The sequence below is a fragment of the Salvia hispanica genome, chromosome 1, assembly GCF_023119035.1.
Source record: "Salvia hispanica cultivar TCC Black 2014 chromosome 1, UniMelb_Shisp_WGS_1.0, whole genome shotgun sequence".
NCBI lineage: Eukaryota > Viridiplantae > Streptophyta > Magnoliopsida > Lamiales > Lamiaceae > Salvia > Salvia hispanica.
The window spans coordinates 3,474,911-3,495,079 of NC_062965.1; the positions used below are offsets into that span (position 1 = coordinate 3,474,911).

The 20,169-nt window shown below is 35.0% G+C and overlaps 2 protein-coding genes across 3 annotated transcripts; one reads left to right on the plus strand and one right to left on the minus strand.

The window, feature by feature from the left end:
• Positions 1-1,580: 1,580 nt before the first annotated feature.
• On the minus strand, positions 1,581-6,501 carry LOC125202563 (CDPK-related kinase 3-like). Its single transcript, XM_048100984.1, has 11 exons — positions 5,855-6,501; positions 4,903-5,033; positions 4,120-4,161; positions 3,871-3,979; positions 3,701-3,779; positions 2,949-3,245; positions 2,732-2,841; positions 2,443-2,550; positions 2,299-2,361; positions 2,038-2,205; positions 1,581-1,958 (listed from the first exon to the last, which is right to left on the minus strand). The coding sequence occupies exons 1-11, from the start codon at positions 6,356-6,358 to the stop codon at positions 1,824-1,826; spliced, it is 1,746 nt and encodes a 581-aa protein (XP_047956941.1). The 5' UTR covers positions 6,359-6,501; the 3' UTR covers positions 1,581-1,823.
• A 6,217-nt stretch (positions 6,502-12,718) lies between these two features.
• LOC125206513 (rho GTPase-activating protein 3-like) lies at positions 12,719-16,158 on the plus strand. 2 transcript variants are annotated; one of them, XM_048105769.1, is made up of 5 exons: positions 12,719-13,346; positions 14,573-14,693; positions 15,049-15,168; positions 15,252-15,482; positions 15,553-15,683. In XM_048105769.1, the coding sequence occupies exons 1-5, from the start codon at positions 12,928-12,930 to the stop codon at positions 15,589-15,591; spliced, it is 930 nt and encodes a 309-aa protein (XP_047961726.1). In that variant the 5' UTR covers positions 12,719-12,927; the 3' UTR covers positions 15,592-15,683. The 2 variants fall into 2 exon arrangements, with proteins under 2 accessions (XP_047961726.1, XP_047961721.1); XM_048105764.1 differs by having other exon boundaries at positions 12,727-13,346; positions 15,615-16,158.
• Positions 16,159-20,169: the final 4,011 nt, after the last annotated feature.

Below are 20,169 nucleotides of genomic sequence, written 5' to 3' on the forward strand. Positions count from 1 at the left end.
AAATTTTACATTAAAACGTGTCTCGTGTTTACTACCAAGACTACTGGTAGTAGACGAACGTGTTTGTATGTGTGTGTGCACGGCTGGTGGTCATTTAGTAGAGTAGGGTCTGGCCAAGTTTTGTCTTTTTTGATTGGATTTTTCAACCCAAGTTGTTAATTATGACCCAACCTCCATCCTCTCCTCAATTACAAAATTCAATTTCTTCATCTCATCTCTCTCTCTCCCTTGAAAGAAGGCGAAAGTTTTGGGGGATAAAGGTCTGAGAGGCCAGAAAGAGGGACAGGGACATATATATATCTATATATACTCACAAGACACACACTCAATGTGTGTGTAAATGATAAGAGGTGATGGATGAATCAAGTCAAAGAGGAGCTGTTGAGCTTACTTTTTGAGGAGAATGTTGTCAGGCTCGAGGAGTGATTGATCTTATATACACGTATACATATATAAGATCCGTCATTCATCGGACCAGGCTTCATTCCCCTCAATTTCAAGCTTTCTATGCGCGGATTGATTTAATCATTAAGCCGTGGATCTTCACTTTCTTGCTGCTTCTTTCATCGTTGCATTGATGTACGTTTTCGTTGCTCTTTCTTTCTCCTTTTCCTCAGATCTCATTTTTGGATCACAAACATATTTGTATATATGCATGTGAAGTAATTTGAGGTTGTGTTTATGTGTGTGGCAATATTCTATTTCTAACAAGCTCTTTTTTTTCTACAAAGTCTAGAAAGCTCTCTGTGTCTTTCATTTTGTGATTGTGAGCATGGCCACGTCTGCCATTTGAGGAATAGTTTGTGTATTAGTTTAACTTGTCTTAATGAATTATTTTTGCCATAACCTCATTGTTATTATTGGAAATATATGAATATATATTGCTCTGGTTAAGATGTCTAAATCCATAATAATTAATCAGAAATTCGAATTCATGTCGTAAAACTACCTACAAAATTACCATATGATTTTTTGGCTAGAGTTGTACTCCTTTCTCATTTAATTAGCATTGTTTGGTGAATTAAACCCCCTATGGTACTAATTACTTGAAATTTAATTTATCTTTTAGGAACAACGTTCGTTTATATCCAATCCATGTCACATTATTTACACGTCTATATACCAAAAGTAATTAAAATAAGGGACCAATTTAATAATCTACTTGTGTGCGTGCGTTCGGCCAGTAGAAAAGTGGTTCATATCCGAGTCCAAAAGTCTCAAGTTCGAGTTGATGCGACCAATGAATTTCTACTCATTTATTAATAAAAAATAAGGGATAAGTACCAAAACCACTAATAACGTTGGCTCAAAAAGCAAATAAATTACTGACATAATGTTGTAAAGCAACTTGATTCCAAACGTTTATAGAAAAAAGAAAATGAATCCCTAACGTTAACAAATTGCACTTCCTCTGTCCAACTAACATAAAAATAAATATAACATTTAAACATAATTACCTTGTTCAAAGCTCATGAATACTGCTCTAATCCAACTGAATAATAAAATTACTACTATATTGCTTTTTAATAATTAAAAAAAAAAAAAAAAAAAAAAAAAAAAAAGCCTGTGCAAAGAGAATCTCCAGTCAACACACAACACTTTTGTCAACCCAAATTCCATTCACTATATCAATACGAATAAAATCAAAATAAAAAAATAAAACAAAAGTGTATGATTCCTCTAACGTAAAATCCGGTTCCTCTACTACATTTGTACATGAAATTCTTGTCAATTTATGCCCAAAATCTCCGACCAGCAGTAATCATTTCCTTTTGAGAACTCCTAAAATAAATTATGCATAACAAAAAGAGGAGAGAAGTTAGCTAATGATGTCTCATATTTGAGCTGCGAAGGGTGAGACCATGCAAAAATTTAGTATATCCCAACAAACTAAGTTTGCCGTTGGGCTTCAACCAATCTCTCAGCATCGAATACGCGGTAGGCCCGACGTTCAGCTCCTGCATCCAACCCGATTCTATTAGCTACGAGCGAGTCAATATTAGTTAGTTCGTTAGCTAAGACAAGATATATACGTACCCGGGCTAATTCCTCTACTGATATAACACGGCTACCCTCCTCTTCGAAATGCTCGAAAGCGGTGGAAGCAATTTGCTCCCATTTCTCTAGGGCCTCCAGTTGGTATGTGCTGATGGCAGCTGCACAGAACTCATCGAACTCCATCTTTCGATAAGCTAACGGCGCCATCTGAAGTAACCCCACACGAAAAAATAAGTTAGCTTATTTAGATTAGTATAGTTATGTATGTGTGTGGTGAGAGGTGTTGATAAGGTAGCTAACCGCGTGAAGGATATCCGGGACCCTAGATGCCTTCATGGCATCGGTGGCATTACGTGCAAGAGCCTGCAAAACAGTTATACCATCTCAATACGGGACATGTGTGATTTAGACAATGAGGGCCGGGAGGTTAAGCTGCTTGACAACCTTTTTGAAGTTTTCGAGAGAAACTCGCCCATCCTCACTAGGCTCTAGAAGCATGAACTGTGCTCTGAGATAGATCAGCTCCTCCTCACTCAATGCTTTCGAGAGAGCCTACATGTAACCATCGGACGAGATTATTTATTACTATATCGCAACATTTTGATCAAACAAGGCCATTTTCAAAGGTGTAACAATTACTCATGAAAACCGTTATACAGAACTCAAACTCCGATAGCAACGTAATAAAATTAACAAAGTTCCAAAACCACGTCTCGTGAAACAGCAAACACACCTTTAGTGCTGCACGTTTAAAAGGTGTAGCGTGTAGATACGTCTTTACTAACTTATAGACCAATATGTCTAGCGGAATTGGATGGCTCTCGCTTCGCAGCCAAGGATGAGCTGTGTATGCAAAGATATGTAAGTTAGCTGCATCATTTAGCAATATATTGGCGATTTCGGTTTGGGTTTAAATGGCTTTTATGAGAAAAACATGGAACAATACTAACTCAAAGCTTGAGCGGCAGTCATTCTTTTCCGGTAATCCTTGTTCAGAAGTCGCTTCACGAAGTCCTTGGCATGTGAAGAGACAGATGGCCAAGGTGTGTCCTCAAAGTTTGGCTCGGCCCTCAAAACAGAACGGAATATTCCAGACTCCGTTCTTGCCCAAAATGGTCTACTACCACAAAGCAAAATATAGGTAATCACACCGATACTCCATATGTCGGCCTCCACGCTGTAAGATCTGTGAAGAACCTCAGGTGCTACATAATAAGCACTTCCAACAATATCATTTAGTCTTTCATCTGCCAAATCAAATGTGGAGCAGAAATTAGAAAACTAACTTCAGCAGTAAGAAAAGTGTAAAGGAAATAAGGAATGCCGGTAAAAGATGATACACCTAGTTGGTAACAACTTTTTGCTTCACTGAAACAGTGCAAAGTGCAAAAAAAAAACATTTCTACTGATATCCACGTGTTAAAACTGATAAAAGTTTGGGTTCGGGGAAGTTCGCTAGTTCACCTCCAAAAGTCAAGATGTTATGGAAGAAAGCAGGAACTAGCCATAGATTTAACTCACGAAATTCAGACAGCGGACAGAATGAAGAACTGATGAACAAATATTTATTCCAAATACTCAGAATAACCATCGAAATCAGCAACTAATTACAAATAATTTATAGGAAGAAAATCTACGAGGTTTTACAGCAAGATGAAAGGTAGCAGTTTTCAGAAAAAGGGGTGATAAAATGAATTATTACCTGTCCTGATGAAGTCAGAAAGACCGAAGTCAATGAGTTTCATATCAGCGTCTTCACTTCTGGAGGCAAATAGAAAATTCTGAGGATTGGAATTAGCATCGATGTCATGATGGAAATTTAGAAAAGTCTACTATCAAGAAGCTGATGGGAAAATGAAACATTCTGTATACCTCAGGTTTCAAGTCACGGTGGACAACACCTTGAAGATGACAAAATGCGACAACACTAAGAATCTGAACGATAATAAGTTTTGCTTCTTCTTCAGTATATCTACCACCTCTGAAATGAATAAACTGTTGTCAGTGTTCTGCTTGCAACCATCACAAAGATGGCTTAAAATTAGAACATAAACGAATATCAGTTTTCTCCGTTTCTCCTCCCTAATAGATTGCAAGCAGGACTATGAACGGAAAGCTTACTTTGCCAATATTCTGTCAAGCAGTTCTCCACCATCACACAACCTGTAAAAAGAGAGAGAGAGAGAGAGAGAGAGAGAGAGAGCTAATATCAGAATTACAAACGCTATTGGTTCGAAGACTCGTAGTACAAACTTTCAAAACTCCTGCCAGTCCCAGTTTCAATTGTTATCTATTTTTTCTCCTATATCTTTTGTTATTAAAGAAGTATTTTGAAATCGAAGACCGAAGTGTAAAGTTTGTCTGTTTAAACATGTGAGAATTTTTATATGCGAATCCATTGGGTTAAAAGGAGATCACTCATACCAGAAGACAGAATTATATACTACGTATATAACTTATAAGAGGATATTATACGAAAAACCTTGCACGAAACCATCATATAGACCAAAGTCCTAAGATAGAACAAAAGTAACACTTTAAGTTCGAAAGCTATCACTTTAATAACCAAAAATCTAACTTCAAGAAAAGTAAGACGTAGAAGAATAATATCAGTCGTATTGGGGTGGAGCCTCTGTACGACAGACAAAAATCCTTAACTAAAGATATATGTATCAAATACTAAAGGAAAATACTTCACTAAATTATTCATGGTAGAGGGACTAACAGAAAATCGTAGTATTAGCAAGCATCAACTATTGTTTCCTAGATTAAGAAACAAACAAAAATTGCCTGATCTAGGAAAAGTGTAACAAGGAAAGAGGGCAAATCAGGAAAAGTTGCAAGATTCACTCAACAAAGATTCAATTGTGTACACTACAGCACAGGGGAAAGAGAGATACGTACTCCATTATAATGTATACATTGTTGGAATCCTCGCAAGCGTCATAAAATCTAACTAGATGTCTATGACCTGAGAGAGCTTTCAAAATTTTTACTTCTCTGCGAACATCTTCAATTGATATCGCAGTCGTCATCTGCCAAACAGCTTATTCAGATACAAAATCAAGTTTCATAACATCATAATTGTTCATTCAGAAAGAAGCCATCAGTAGTATATAGCAGACTGTGTATTTGACGCATACACGGGTCTATCCATTTCATTTTACCCGCTAAAGTTGGAATTTATCTTCCCAAGCACCCTTAGTGCTTATCTTACCGTTACTCTAATCCAAAGGTTTACTCATAGTTGTCTGCTCATTATGCACTTCCACCATCTCCACAAAATAAAGCACCGATAAGGACACTAAGACAAATTATTATGTTTTGCAGCTGAAGATAGTTCAGTTTATCATTCGACAACCATTTTAAGTGGAAAGCAAAAGACATATCTTAATCACTCTTCAGCAGTCACATTAAGGCTCACACCAACCTAATCACGATTGAAGGCCATAACATCGTGATAACTCAAATTTCTTCATTTCAAACCACAACCTCCCTTCATCCCAACACTCAAGGTCCCCAACTTCCTACAGCCCTATTAATCCGGAAACGTTACTTACTCTCTAGAGTTGAATCAGTTAAGAAAACAAATTCTGCAACTCGAGATACACGTTTGATTCGTATCAATAATCCTAATCCTCTTTCCCTGATCTGCTACACATTTACCAACCTACCTAAACCAGAACTACATCATTGATCAGCTAATCAAAACTAAAAAAGATTCCTTTTTTAATTCTACACATACACCCTTCATTAGCTAACTATTGTTGTTGAATCCTTGGCTATGGAATAAACATGTTTAATTTGGCAAGAAAAGCAAAGCACATTACAAATTGATACTTGGACAGAAACGAACCTTGGATTTGGAGATGATTTTGACAGCAAGAGGCAAATCCTTGAGCTCCCCTTTTCTCCCCTTGGCAAAGCAGGTATGCCCAAAATGCCCTCTCCCGACCTCCTTCCCAAGCTCAAACTTCGCCCCAAAATTCTTATTATACCCAAAATTCTTATCCAGCGCGTGCTGCTGCTGCTGCTGCTGCGGCGCCGGCGCCGCCTCCTCCGCTGCATCCTCCGGAATCGCGCCGTGCCGCGGCGACTTCCTCCTGTTCCCCAGCTTCCTCAGCGACGCCCTGATGTGCTTCGCCGGCGACGGCGGCGGAAAGGGCTTCTTGAAGAACCTCATCGGCGTCGACCTCGCCGGCGACGGCGACACCCCGGCGCCGCCGGGGTAGGGGCTCGGCCAGGCGCTGTTCGATCTCGCCGGAGTGCCGTTGGGCGGCGGCGTCTGCGGAGGGAGATCGGCGGCTGCGTACTCATCGTTGCTTACCGTGGGGATCGTCTTACCGTAGCACTGCCCCATCAGCAGCGACTGTCAACTCTCTGTCTCTCTGTCTCTCTCTCTCTCTCTCTGCAAATAACAGAGTTTCTTCTTCTTCTTCTCCTTCTCTTCTTCTACTATTACTATACGGATAAAAAAGTATATACGTTTCTTTGTCTGTATTCGTATTTCTCCAATTTTTTGTAATAAAATTGAAATTGGAAAATTCAAATGTGACAAAATGGAACTGAGTCAAAACAAAGTTAATTGGACAACGAGACGAAAATCGCACTGATTTAAATATTTTTCTAGAATTAATTAGTTTAAAATGAAGAGTGGGATTTTCTACATGTGCAAAGATAGAAGCAAAATTAAGAGGGGTGGAAATTAGTGATTTACTAGTAATAAATGCTCTATTCTCCACCTAATGATGACACATCCACATTTTGTATTTGCAAATCAAATTTTAAACGAATTCAAACCGAATAGTCAGTGGCGGATCCAGGATTTATAAACGAAGGGGGCGAAATAATATTAGTAGGTTGGTTTAGGGCGAAAATGACAATTTTTTTCAATTTTTTGGGTGACGTTGGGGCAAACGGAGGGAGCGGACATGGCAATTTTACGTCCTGATAAGAGGAGATTAGTCGCACGTGGGGTGACCGCCCCCTCCTGCCCCCTAGATCCGCCAGTGCCGAATACTCACTCCGTCCACAAAAAATAGATGAATTGATATATGACACGAATTTTAATGTAGAATTAGTAAAGTAAGAGAGAATGACTGTTAGTGTAATAGAAAAGTTTTGATTCTAATAGCATAAGTGGTAAATAAAATGATGTGCATGATTATTATTTTATTGAAAATTTTCCATGAATGAATGTGCTCTATTTTTTGTGGACGGCCAAAAATTGCAAATGTGCTCAATTTTTTTTGGACGGAGGAAGTATTTATTTAATTGAAAGTAAAACTCAAACCTGAGCTTGAGAACATGCTGCACGCAGGATTAGGTTAACAAGAAGTCAACTAATTAGAAAATTTTATATGGGTGTGACGGTGTGTGACAGTGTGAGAGCAGCTTAACCAACATTTGAAAAAATATACGGTAATTTAGGTTGGAGGTTCGAATCAGGTAATTTAGGTTGGAGGTTCGAATCATCAGTATGAAACGATTATTAATCCTCTTGGATATAAAAAGGGAAAAAACTTGAGTATGAGAAGTTTATGGATTTGTGGGGCTTTACTGTATCTTCATTTTGGGCCAATTTATTGTATTTATTGTGAGTTGATTAAATTGCAGCGTAATAAATTAAATTCTTGTTATGGTATTTATTGCGTTGTGAATTATCTGGTGGTGTTTTTCATCAATCATAGATTCATAGTATTCAATTTAAATTATTGCTAACCTATGCATACAGTTGGTGAATGTAATAGTAGTAGTATCATTTTATCCCCAGCCTGCCACTGTTAATCAGGCCGGCCCAGACGAGTATTTGGATCAAGGCCCATTTTAGGTATGATTGTACAAAGAGATCAAATAAAATAGTACTAGTAAATTGTAATACATTAAGATAAAAGAATTCATATTTGTAATCTCATGGTCAAGCTTGTATAAATATCAATTTATAATTGGTAACCACACTACATTTGTGTGTTAAAAAATTTTTAGAGCGGGTAAATAGGTGTCAACCGAAAGAGTTGTGGTGTATACAGTTGAGATATATTAAGTAGATCGACAAAGGAAATGTATTTGAGTGTCAATCTCATCCATATCATCGATCTCATACCAAATTTTGTCAAATCGAATCACTTTACATACCAAATCTTGTCAAATTGAATCACTTTCCAAGAAATACGAGATAACGACTAAGTATACTGGTCACGGTTCGTCATTGTGTGAATCTTCTTTCGAGATTCACACTGAAGATTCACACTATAATATGGAGTAAAAAAGCTAAAATAAGGATATTAGCCTTTTCTAAAAAAATGTTCTTAAAATGAAAATATCCACTTTTGAGAATAAGATAGTAAAGTTTATGTGAGAATTAAGTGGTTGGGCTTTTTTTCAACTTATACTAGTGGGCCAAATGTCAATATAGGGCTTTCTTCGAGTAGCTTCAAAGCAAATTAACGTATAAATAATGTGTTAAATGCACTCTTCCATACCAAACAAACTTGTTCTTCAAATAGATTATGAAGAAACAGATGGAGAATATATTTCGTATACAATATTATTGTAAGTCGTGATAGTAACTTTGATATATTAATTGCTCATATTATAATATTTGGATAAAACTTGGATGCATATAAAATATATTTATTACTATAAAAAAGACAATGTTTGGATGGTATAGACAATATTACTATAAATTCAATGTTAATGTACAAGTGAATGGAGGGATCCAGTGATATGACTTGCAATAACTCACGAAGCCGTACTACCATAGCTTATTCAATTTTCTATATATAAAAATACACATCTAATTTTATTAAGTTTTTTAATAGTATTAATATTAATATTAATAAAACAACAGAATACAAAGATAGAGAAATGAATTTTCCAAATATATATAATATATAGCTTCGGCACTGAACAAATTAAATTCACATATTTAACTAATTAAATAATATAATTTCTTTAAAAGGATCATTGATATATAAATTAAAATTTTTATTTTTTTGCAATTATTTCTGATGGTCAAAATTGAAACAAATATGATTAAGTAACAAAACGATGTTGGCTATGGATAAAACGAAATCATTCAATTTTAATTAAGACAACGTCAATTTATTCAACAAAACCAAATTTTATTGTTACATCATATGGATTTTGTTACATCAGTTAAGATTTTTTATTATCGTGGTACAATTGCAAATATTTGAAAGTTATAATTTCTCTAGTTTTTTTATATTCAAAAGTTATGTTTTTGACTATAGTCAAACAAGAAATTGTAATTTAAAAGACAATTACCTAATTCTTTAAATATAAAAGTACTAAAATACTCATAAAAATTCCAAAATTTTGCCCCACCCCACCACCATCATCCCAGACAAAATACATATGCGAGGTGACTGCTCCAAATCACTTTCCTCATCTTTGATAAGATTATTACTATTACAGAGTGACCACCAAATTAATAGCCAGGGATCTTGTCTCTTGGTAATAAATAAATAAATTAATTAATCAAGGAATGAATAATTAAAATGTGGGGATGCATGGTTGTGTGGAATGGACAGACGATGAAGCTGGAAAGAACATCCCATGTGCCATCATGTGACTACGATGTGGATGTTGCATCTTCGTACCATATATCTATACATATGCGTACATACATGTGTATATATCTACAACAATATCCACATATTTATATTGAAATATTTTGGTATCTAATGTTTACACTTTCTTTGCAGGAAAAAGGCGATTCTGTCGCCTTGACAGCCCCCAAACTCCGGCCCGATATCATGTGAGGGGATAAAATCAGGATACGCAGTAGCCCGTTAAGGGGGAGGCCTTAACTCATTGGCTGTCAAAAGCCCATCTCCCAAGGCCTTATACTTGTGCCTGAGAGATGAAAGCAACTACACGACAGCAGTGGGATTTGAACTCAGACTCATGACAGTGTTCGTACCATATATCTATACATATACGTACATACATGCATGTGTATACAGTATATATCTACAACAATATCCACATATTTATATTGCAATATTTTGGTATCTAATGTTTACATTTTCTTAAGAAAATGTTCGTAGGTTTCAATTTTAGATGTGGAGTTCCACGTGAAAAATATAATAGTAGTACTAGTATAATTTTTGTCGAACTTGAATGAAGGAATCAAGAGGATACCATTCTAGCTATGATGTAAGTATGTTATTATATTATTAATTTTTTATGTGAGATTCTCCACATAAATTTTATACTAATAGACAACAATGTAAGTATCAACGCACCTCACATAAAAGCTAATGTACTTGACTAAGCAAGTAAGCATTGATGACGAAGTGTTGCTAAGACGATTATCTTTCATCCAGTAGATCAGGGGTTCGAATTATCAAAAAATAAATAATGAATTATTATACTATAAATACACTTTTTAAGAATAAAATTGTATATACACGGAAGGGATAGATTAAAAATCTCTGATAATTAAAATGTCCACGTGTCATCCAACCGTTAAAGAGCATTATTACATAGCTTAAAGATTAACGACTTACTTATTCAGTGACTATAAAAACGAACATTCCAAAATAGGCACTATTAGGTCGATTGTGAACTTTTCTTGACAATAATTGAAGCGGAAAATATTTCCATTTAAATTTAAAATAATACTCCTCCGTCCCAAGGTATTTAGGGCATTTCTTTTGCGCATGAGATTTAAGAAATTGATTTGTTAAAGGTTAAAGTAGATAGAGTAAACTAAGAGACTAAATAAAGTAAGAGAGATGAAGAGAGAGTAAAATAAAAGAGGGAATAAAGTTTTTTTTTAAAAAATGATTCAACTAACTTGGAACAAATAGAAGATCACGATTCAACTATCTTGAAACAGAACGAGTACATGACAGTTATACTAAGCATCCTTATCATGACTAGATCCATTTCCTTTGTGAAAGGAGAATTAAGAAAATCCAATTAATTGCAATCTTTTTTCAGACCTCCGAAAAAAGCATAGAAAAGGCCTGCCTCGAATTATCTCAATTGTATTGCCAAATATTTACCCAAATTGGGTGGCAAAGCAAAATAAGAGCCTAGCCAAAATAAATACAGAAAAAGGTGAAATTAATTCAGACCTCCCAATATTCATTAACAACTTCAGCTACTTTCTTTCATTTTTGGTGTAAGTACAGCTGTTATTTACACTACTTGTATAATAATACTGTGGTGTTGGTGGCTTATCAAATGCTGTTATAATCTCTCTATACATATGAATATTTGCCCAAAATATTCAAGTCCCAACTGCCCCATGCCATTATCAACTCTTTGTCTTTGTGCAATCATGGCCTCATTCCAAGGCCAACTGCTCTGCAAATTTATTGTTTATGTCGTTAAACCCTATGCATCATCACTACTTAGTAGCATACCAGAATTCTCACTTCTTTTTACTTACATATTGTCCCAATTTGCCATAGAGGATGTTTATTCAGTTATTTAACAATCAATTACTCCTTCCGTCCCACTTTAGGAGTCTCGGTTTACCATTTTTGGGCGTCCCAGTTTAAGAGTCCCGGTTGGTATATTCCATAAATGGTATTAGGCCTCGCATTCCACTAACTTTTTTCCTCTCACATTTTATTATAAAACTAATATAAAATAGTAGGACTCACATTCCACTATCTTTTTTCACCAACTTTCTTTTACATTTCTTAAAACTCGTGCCGAACTCAACCGGGAGTCTTAAAGTGGGACGGAGGGAGTAATAAAAACAACCACAAAGGTGGGACTCTCTGTACTCTATTAGTGCTCCCTTAATTGTAACTAACAGCGGATGCAGAAATTTATTTTGATATGGCAATATATTCCAAAACTCAAATTTAAACAAAATAATGAAAATTCGACAATATTATTATACTCTCTCTGTCCCATTAAAAATGAAACGTTTTTCTTTTTTGGTTTCCCATTAAAAATAAAACGTTTTCTAAAATGGAAACAACTCCATCTCTACTTTTTCATATCCCTTACTTAACTCTCTCACAAAACAATACTACATAATATCTTGTGTTTCGATTCCCAAATGTTTCATTTTAAGTGGGACTGAGGGAGTACAAAGTTCCGACACTACTTATAATATGCTCCATATATATACTTTCTTAAAACTTGTGCCGAAATCAAATAAGACATTTATAAGAGACTGGAGAGGGAGCATTGGCTGTGAGAATAATTATCAAGATTAGTTAAGTTAATGGAATATATTCTAATAAAAGTAGTTAATTTTCAGGCCTTTACAAAAAGATAAAGAGTTGTAAAGAGGCAGGTATCTCTCCATTCTTTGTAGAGAAGCATGAGAGTTGGAGAAAAATATTAATCAAACTATCTTCAAACTCCAAAAGAAATTATCTGCCACTACACATGGACGAAAACGACTGCACATAAACACAAAACACATAACCTTAATTTAATTTGGCATCTTCTACTAACTCTCTTATCTACCTTATTTAATGTCACCATAGTAATGTCAATAATCAACACACAAAATGGATAAATCCATCAAATTTACGTATTATCAAATTGACCCGAGATTAATTTTGTCGTAAGTCAAGACTAATACGAATTATACGTGGCGCGTTTCGCCACCCGTGATGACCCCCCGCAGTAACGAGAGGTGGGCGCATTGTGGATGAAGAATAACGACAACTATATAGTTGCTAGTTGTCATCATTGAGTAGTAAATTCACAAGCACATAAATGTATAATAAGAGCCTTGAATTTAAATTTATTTCGATTTCCAAATATGAGTCTGAATTTTAGGTGCCCCCATATCTCAAATCAGCCCCTCACAATCATACATTTTTGCTAGCACTACTATCATATCATATCATTAGTCATGCATTAATCAATTCAATTCGCAATGCTTCTTCATCTTCATCTTCGTCTTCAATTGAACTAAATTAATTAATGGCGCGGCTCTTCCGATCCAAGTCCTGCTCTCTCAACACAATGCCGCCGCCTCTATATGAAGACGACGAAGGCGGTTATTTTGGAGACTACAACTACAACACCGATGACGAGGAGGAGGAGGAGGAGGAAGACGACGGAGGATCGGAGAATCCGGCGACGACGCCGTTTTTGAGCCCGGGAGGAAACGGCGGCGGAAATCAGGCGCAGTTTTCGGTGCTGGGGGTTGTGGCGGCGGCGCTGAGGAAGTCGCTGGTCACGTGCTCCGTCGACGCGGACGACGTGGCGTCTGACGTGGACATAGGATGGCCAACCGACGTGCGACACGTGTCACATGTGACGTTTGACCGGTTTGATGGGTTTCTGGGCCTGCCGGTCGAGCTCCAGCCGGAAGTGCCTTCTAAACCGCCCAGCGCCAGGTTTGGTTTTACTCTTTTTTCCATTTTAATTTTCTTATGTTTAATTAATTGTTGTTAATCTCAATTATTAATTATAGACTATAATTGAAGTGAGGGAGGGAGAGACATGCATGCATATTAATTAGTGTTTTTAATGACTATTTAATGGTGAATAAATCTCTAAATCGTCTGACAATTGATTTTGTATTTTCCGTGTTTTGGGGAAAAAGAGTACTCCATCCGTCCAAAAAAAATAGATCACTTTGTGTATGACACGGATTTTAATGTAGAATTGGTAAAGTCAGAGAGACAAGGAGAAAAAGTACATAAAGTAAGAGAGATGGGGAGAAAAAGTGAGTAAAGTAGGAGAGAGGGAAGAATAAGTGGGAAAAGTATGAGAGATGAACTTTTTATTTTAAAAAATGGTGCTATTTTTTGTGGACGTCCTAAAATGACAAAAGTGATCTATTTTTTGTGGACGGGGGGAGTATTTTATTTTATGAGTCGGAGGTTGCACTGGATATTTAAGTTGTGTTTATTTAGTAGCTGTAATTAATTCTAAAAAATGTGTGTTTATTCAGATCTAGATTTGCAATCCAAGTGATCAAATTAATCCATCAATGATGTTGTTTGGTGACATAATTGGAGTGGCGGGGATTTAACGCGGAATTTATGGGTTCTATCTTAAAATTTATACAGTGATTCAAATTTTCTCTTTAGATAGAATCATATAAGTGAATATTTTTGTTTTATTTTGTCAACGCCCTCCTTCAAACTCTTTCAAAGTCGGATTATTATTCTTATCGAGTTAGACAACCCCTTCGCCTCGAACTGCACCAAATTTGAAGCTAAATTACTATTAGTCATTTTCTTGTTTTTTTAGACATGGATCAAGAGGTAGACGAAGAGATACTGTGGATATAGAGATTTTCTATGGTTTGAATGTAATTGATGGAATTAAAAAGAGAAATGCATAAATTATTTCATTATAGGAAAACTATGACTAACATTTATAATTTAATAGAGGACATATTTTTTGGTTTATTACATTAGCCATGTTAACAATTTTGGTAAGTTCACTTGTAACTCTGCAAGATTTAATTGATGTTTGTTTTTTCTTTCTTCTAACACAAATTGTTTTGCATTAAGTTGATTCATGTGCAATAGTTAAAGTGGCTGGTTGAGAATTAAATTGAACAGTTGAGATTGAATGTGATGAGCTAATATCTATATAATGATGTGGACAGTGCTAGTGTATTTGGAGTTTCTGCACAGTCAATGCAATGTAGCTTTGACCAAAGAGGAAACAGCGTACCCACAATTCTTCTTAGGATGCAAACAAGACTCTATGAAGAAGGAGGCCTTCAAGTATGCCCAATTCTATGTTATTTTAGCTTTATAGTATATTATATTTATACTATAGTAGGAGGGGTAGTGATAAAATGCAATCTCATATATTGTGCAAACTCCAAACTATGATCTGGACTGTTAAAAAATATCAACAGATGACAAAATAGTAGCAATAGAAAATGCCAACACGGTGTCAACACAGCATCAACCGTTGACACTGTGTTGAAATTTTCTGTTGCTACTATTTTGTCATCTGTTGATATTTTCTAACTGTCTAGATCATACTTTGGAGTTTGTACAATATTTAGAGTTTGCATTTGATTACATTCCATAGTAGGAGTATATGATTAATTGTGTGTGTGTTAATTTGAAGGCAGAAGGAATTTTCAGAATCAATGCTGAGAATAGCCAAGAAGAAAATGTTAGGAAACAGCTGAACAAAGGAATTGTGCCACATGGAATTGATGTCCACTGCTTATCTGGTTTGATAAAGGTAATTATAGAAGCAAATTATTAATTAGTACTACTAGTATGGTTTATATTGTCACATTGTTAATGATGAATTTGATATCACAGGCTTGGTTTAGAGAACTCCCTTCTGGAGTGCTTGACTGTTTAAGTGCAGAAGATGTGATGCATTGCAACACAGAGGAAGAGTGTAGCGAGCTCGTAAAGCAGCTTCCCCCGACCGAGGGCGCGCTGCTCGACTGGGCCATCAATCTCATGGCCGACGTCGTGCAGCACCACCACCTTAACAAGATGAACGCGAGGAACATCGCTATGGTTTTCGCTCCAAACATGACTCAGGTGCTTCACTATTCTCAAATGACTCTAATGTCCCTCATCAGATTATTGACCAAATGACTTTTCCTAACAGACTAGTCTTTTGGACGAGTTATCAGACTGTTTAATTTGAAATACTAATGTATACAAGTCCAGATGGCTGATCCACTAACGGCGCTCATCCACGCGGTCCAAGTCATGAACTTTCTCAAGACCCTCATCGGGAAGACGCTTGCTGAGAGAGAGGAGTATTCGGCGGTACTGGAGCAGAGTGGTGCTCCAGTTGACGAAGAATGCAATAATGCAGAAGTGATGAGTAGTGGAGAGACGACACCCGCTACCACCGCTATCACCACGCGCAAAAGGCGAACCTTAGGGCACAGTTTCAAAGACGAATACGAAGCAGACGACGGAATTCTCCGTCGTCTGAATCTTCGGAAAGGCATGCAAAAGCTATGCCGGCATCCGGTATTCCACTTGACCAAGACACAACCTAAGAAGCTATATAATTCTAATTAATCTCTTTTCTTTTTTTTTCTAATGCAATGTTGATTTGCTAGCTAGCTTTTTTCTTTTTTTTCATTTCACCACATAAATAGACACAATATGTAGGCAGGCTTGTGGGTTGATTGGTTCTTAAAAGTTGGGCCTTCACTTGGAAATTAGGACTTTCTATGTATCAAATTCTCTTATCCCTTTCCATCTTATTTATCCATTCCAACAAGGCCCAAATATATCATTCTAACAATCTTCTTTTCAAAGAAATGAATCCATTTTTTTCAACTTGAACCTAATCTCTCTTTTCTCCAAACATCTATAGAGACACTTTACCTATATCTATACCAATACAAAATACCAACACGTGGGATTAACTTTTTTAAATTCAATTCAAGAAATTCAAGAACAAGTGAAGAAAAGTAATGATATTATAAAGAGTCGATAACTTTTTTATATTCAATTCAAGAAATTCAAGAACAAGTGAAGAAAAGTAATGATATTATAAAGAGTCGATATAAGTGAAGAAAAGTAATGATATTATAAAGAGTCGATATAATAATTTATGTTCCTAGATGTGGTGTCTCGTCTCAATTATTTTGTTCACTTTAAATTAATATGAATCTCTTTTTTTATTTTTGTTTTTAGTTTTGGTTTGGGTGGTTCATTTTCTGCAGTCGCTATTTATACAGTATTTAATTTATTATAGTTTATTATCCAGCAGCTAGAGTGGTCCTCCCTTTCCCCACCATCACATGATATAATGGTGCATTATATTTTTTTTATTTTCTTAACTTTATCTAATCTTCACCACTTAATTACATAATTGTACCAAAACTACATATCATAATTAAAAAATAGTATCTTATATACTTTTTTTTATATTTTAAGATTTTTCACAAAATTTCAAGTTGCATTATTAATTAATACTCCCCCGTCCCTAAAAGTTTGCCTCATTTTTCCATTTCCGTCCGTCCCACAAAATTTGTCTCATTTCACTTTTTACCATTTTTTGTAGTGAAACTCATATTCCACTAACTCATTCCTACTCATATTTTATTATAAAACTAATATATAAAGTAGGACTCACATTTTACTAACTTTTTCAATCCACTTTTCATTAAGTATATTTTTTAAAGCACATGTCAGGTCAAAGTGGAACAATATTTGGGGACGGAGGGAGTAAAATATTCATAAAATATATTTTTATTAGTAATAAAATTTTTAAACCGGAAATTTTACTAAGTTTGGGTTTTGGAACATCTGATTTTGATTTGGATTACGCGTGGGCCGTTGTTAATTTGGATTTTGCAACATCAATTCAACATTTTTTGTTTTTTTATATAATATGTTTATGTCAGTGTGGTACCCAAAAATTGATAGGTTCCAACATATTAGAATAAATATTTTTGTAAGAAATAATTATCGTGGATTGCATTTTAAGTTAGCGTGAAATATGCATATTCCTATCAATTTATACTTTATTTTAGGTCATTCAAAAAGAAAAGGCAAAACACATTCTTAGGTCCTTATACTTTAATCAAAATGTTCATTAGGTCATCGTACAATTTTTTGGTTTTAATAGGTCCTTATACCTTTCTCATAAATTTCATCACATCCTCGTACAATTTTTTCGTTTTAGTAAGTCCTTATACTTTGATTATAACTTTTATTAGGTCCTTATACAATTTTTTATTTTAAAATATCTTTTACTTTTATCTTTATAGACTATGCTAAGTTAAATAATGGAATATTAAAAAGTTCATTAAGTTTAATTAAATTTAGATTATTATCCAAGATAAATGTAAAAAAGTCCCTAAAATAAAAGATTGTACAAGGACCTAATGAAAGTAATGATAAAAGTATAAGGACCTACTAAAACGAAAAATTGTACGAGGACCTGATAAAAATATTGTGAAAAGTATAAGGACTTATTGAAACGAAAAAATTGTACAAGGACCTAATGAACATTTTGACTAAAGTATAAGGACCTAAGAATGTGTTTTGCCAAAAGAAAATTACGAGATATATATCAAGTTGATGATGGTGATGAGTGTGAAACTGACTAGTACTATTAATTTATTTTAAAACGATTTTGCGATATCATTTATGGGGGTTATAAACACGTGAATCACGTGGAATTTTGTTGATAATTACAGAGGGTGCGTGGAGTGTTTAATGCTAATCAGATGTTTAGCTTTCTTTATATGATAATCAGATGTTTAACTTTCTTTATATGATAATCAGATGTTTAACTTTCTTTATATGATAATCAGATGTTTAACTTTCTTTATATGATAAAATACTCGTCTTGACAATCTACCAACCTCATGGGGTTATATTCTTTATTTTATTCCCCCTACATAAATTAAACAAAAGTCAAAAAGATTTAGATGTACCAACAAAAAGAGAGGGCAAAATAAATTCAAGGATGCAGTGGAATGGTACGAGATTCGTCCAACCTTAACCAAACAGTCAAGAGATTGAGCTCTGCTTTTGGGTATAGAGCAACTTTAAATCCTTGGCCAGCTATCCCATATATTGAGGTATCTACAAATCAGCGCGGGAATTGAACTCGGCGATGAAGACGTTTCTCTTCCATCTAAGAAATTGGGAGTTCAATCATGGAGTAAATTGAGAACCTCTTACTGAACTAGCACATATTCCACATTCCCACAGACTTGGTTCTAGAACCTTAACTGACGGCTAATCTGATTTTGGTCCAAAATTGAGATCAATGTTAAAATTGCTGAAAATTCATTGAAATTGAATCGTTGGGTATAGGTTAAAAAATGGAACCTTGAATATATTCGTGTTGGGTTACAAACTCATCCCACATCGGATCGGATGAGTGAGGGAAGTTGGAAGGTGTATATAATTCATGTTCATTCCTAATCAGTTTGAGATCTTTTGGGAGTGACCCAAAAACAAATCTGTGCAAGCTTGACCCAAAGCGGACAATATCAAACTGATGTTGCAGTCGACTGTCCTAACAAGTGGTATGAAGGTGTATATAATTTATGTCCCGATGGTTGGAAGGTGTCAATTTGTCGGACTAGTTACGATTCCACTTCCATTAGAATTACCATCGGTTCCGAGCATCCCTAGAGAAGGGCAGTCCATTTTTATAAACACATGCTTTTACAAATATATCCAATCATCATTATTCATTTACCTATATCAATTTGGATGATTGGCTTGAATAGCTGCAACTGAACTGTTACTATTAACATAAGTAGAATTGATATAGGAGAATGTATATAATAGTAGGAATCTTGCAATGATTTGATCCAAATTTTGACTAAATTGATAACTAAAGTTCCTTTTCTATATTTGCAAAATAATGCTAACTTTTTATACTATAATAATATTTTTATTTTGATCACGTTCTTTTATAAGCAACAATAACAAGGCCGCTTCTTTATATGAGAAAAACTACAGATCAAAAAGAATTTTTCTTCCTTAACATGATATATTAATTTATTTGAATTGGAATTTTCACATGACTTTAATGTTACAGCTAAAAAACAATATACTTTTTCACGTACTCTCTTACTTTACCAATTATACATTAAAACTCGTGTCAACCTCAAATAGCTTATTTCTGTGGAACGGAGGGAGTATATATCTTTTAACTTATTACAGTTGCCGCATCCATTTGTTCTGATCGAATTTCACCAATATGACCGGTTTTTTAATTTCTAATTGATGTTTTGTATAAATAGTGTAGATCGATGTACGTTAATTGAAATCGAACATCATTGATAGTATATTAAATATTACTCCCTCCGTCTCTTAAATATTATCACAGTTTGATCGGGCATGAGTTTTAAGAAATATAATGAGAAATGAGTAGAAAAAATTAGTAGGATGTGAGTCCTACTTTTAAAGTATTAGTTTTATAATAAAATGTGAGTGACAATGAGTTAGTGGAATGTGAAATCCACTACTAAAAATAGTAAAAAGTGAAATGTGACAAATTTTGTGGAATGGACGGAAATGAAGTAGAAAAAGTTAGTAGGATGTGAGTCCTACTTTTAAAGTATTAGTTTTATAATAAAATGTGAGTGACAATGAGTTAGTGGAATGTGAGATCCACTATTAAAAATAGTAAAAAGTTAAATGTGACAAATTTTGAAGGATGGACGGAAATAAAAAAATGTGACAAAATTTTAGGGACGGGGAAGTACTACTCTAATGTAAGCTAATTGCATTC

Excerpts from the sequence above, each read along its gene's own strand:
- LOC125202563 (XM_048100984.1), bottom strand. The coding sequence starts at position 6,358 with ATGGGGCAGTGCTACGGTAAGACGATCCCCACGGTAAGCAACGATGAG. Across the intron at positions 3,980-4,119 it reads CTTGACAGAATATTGGCAAA|AGGTGGTAGATATACTGAAG; the intron begins GTAAGCTTTCCG and ends TATTCATTTCAG. Across the intron at positions 2,842-2,948 it reads GACTGCCGCTCAAGCTTTGA|CTCATCCTTGGCTGCGAAGC; the intron begins GTTAGTATTGTT and ends TTGCATACACAG.
- LOC125206513 (XM_048105764.1), top strand. The coding sequence starts at position 12,928 with ATGGCGCGGCTCTTCCGATCCAAGTCCTGCTCTCTCAACACAATGCCG. Across the intron at positions 14,694-15,048 it reads ATGAAGAAGGAGGCCTTCAA|GCAGAAGGAATTTTCAGAAT; the intron begins GTATGCCCAATT and ends GTTAATTTGAAG. Across the intron at positions 15,169-15,251 it reads GCTTATCTGGTTTGATAAAG|GCTTGGTTTAGAGAACTCCC; the intron begins GTAATTATAGAA and ends TTGATATCACAG.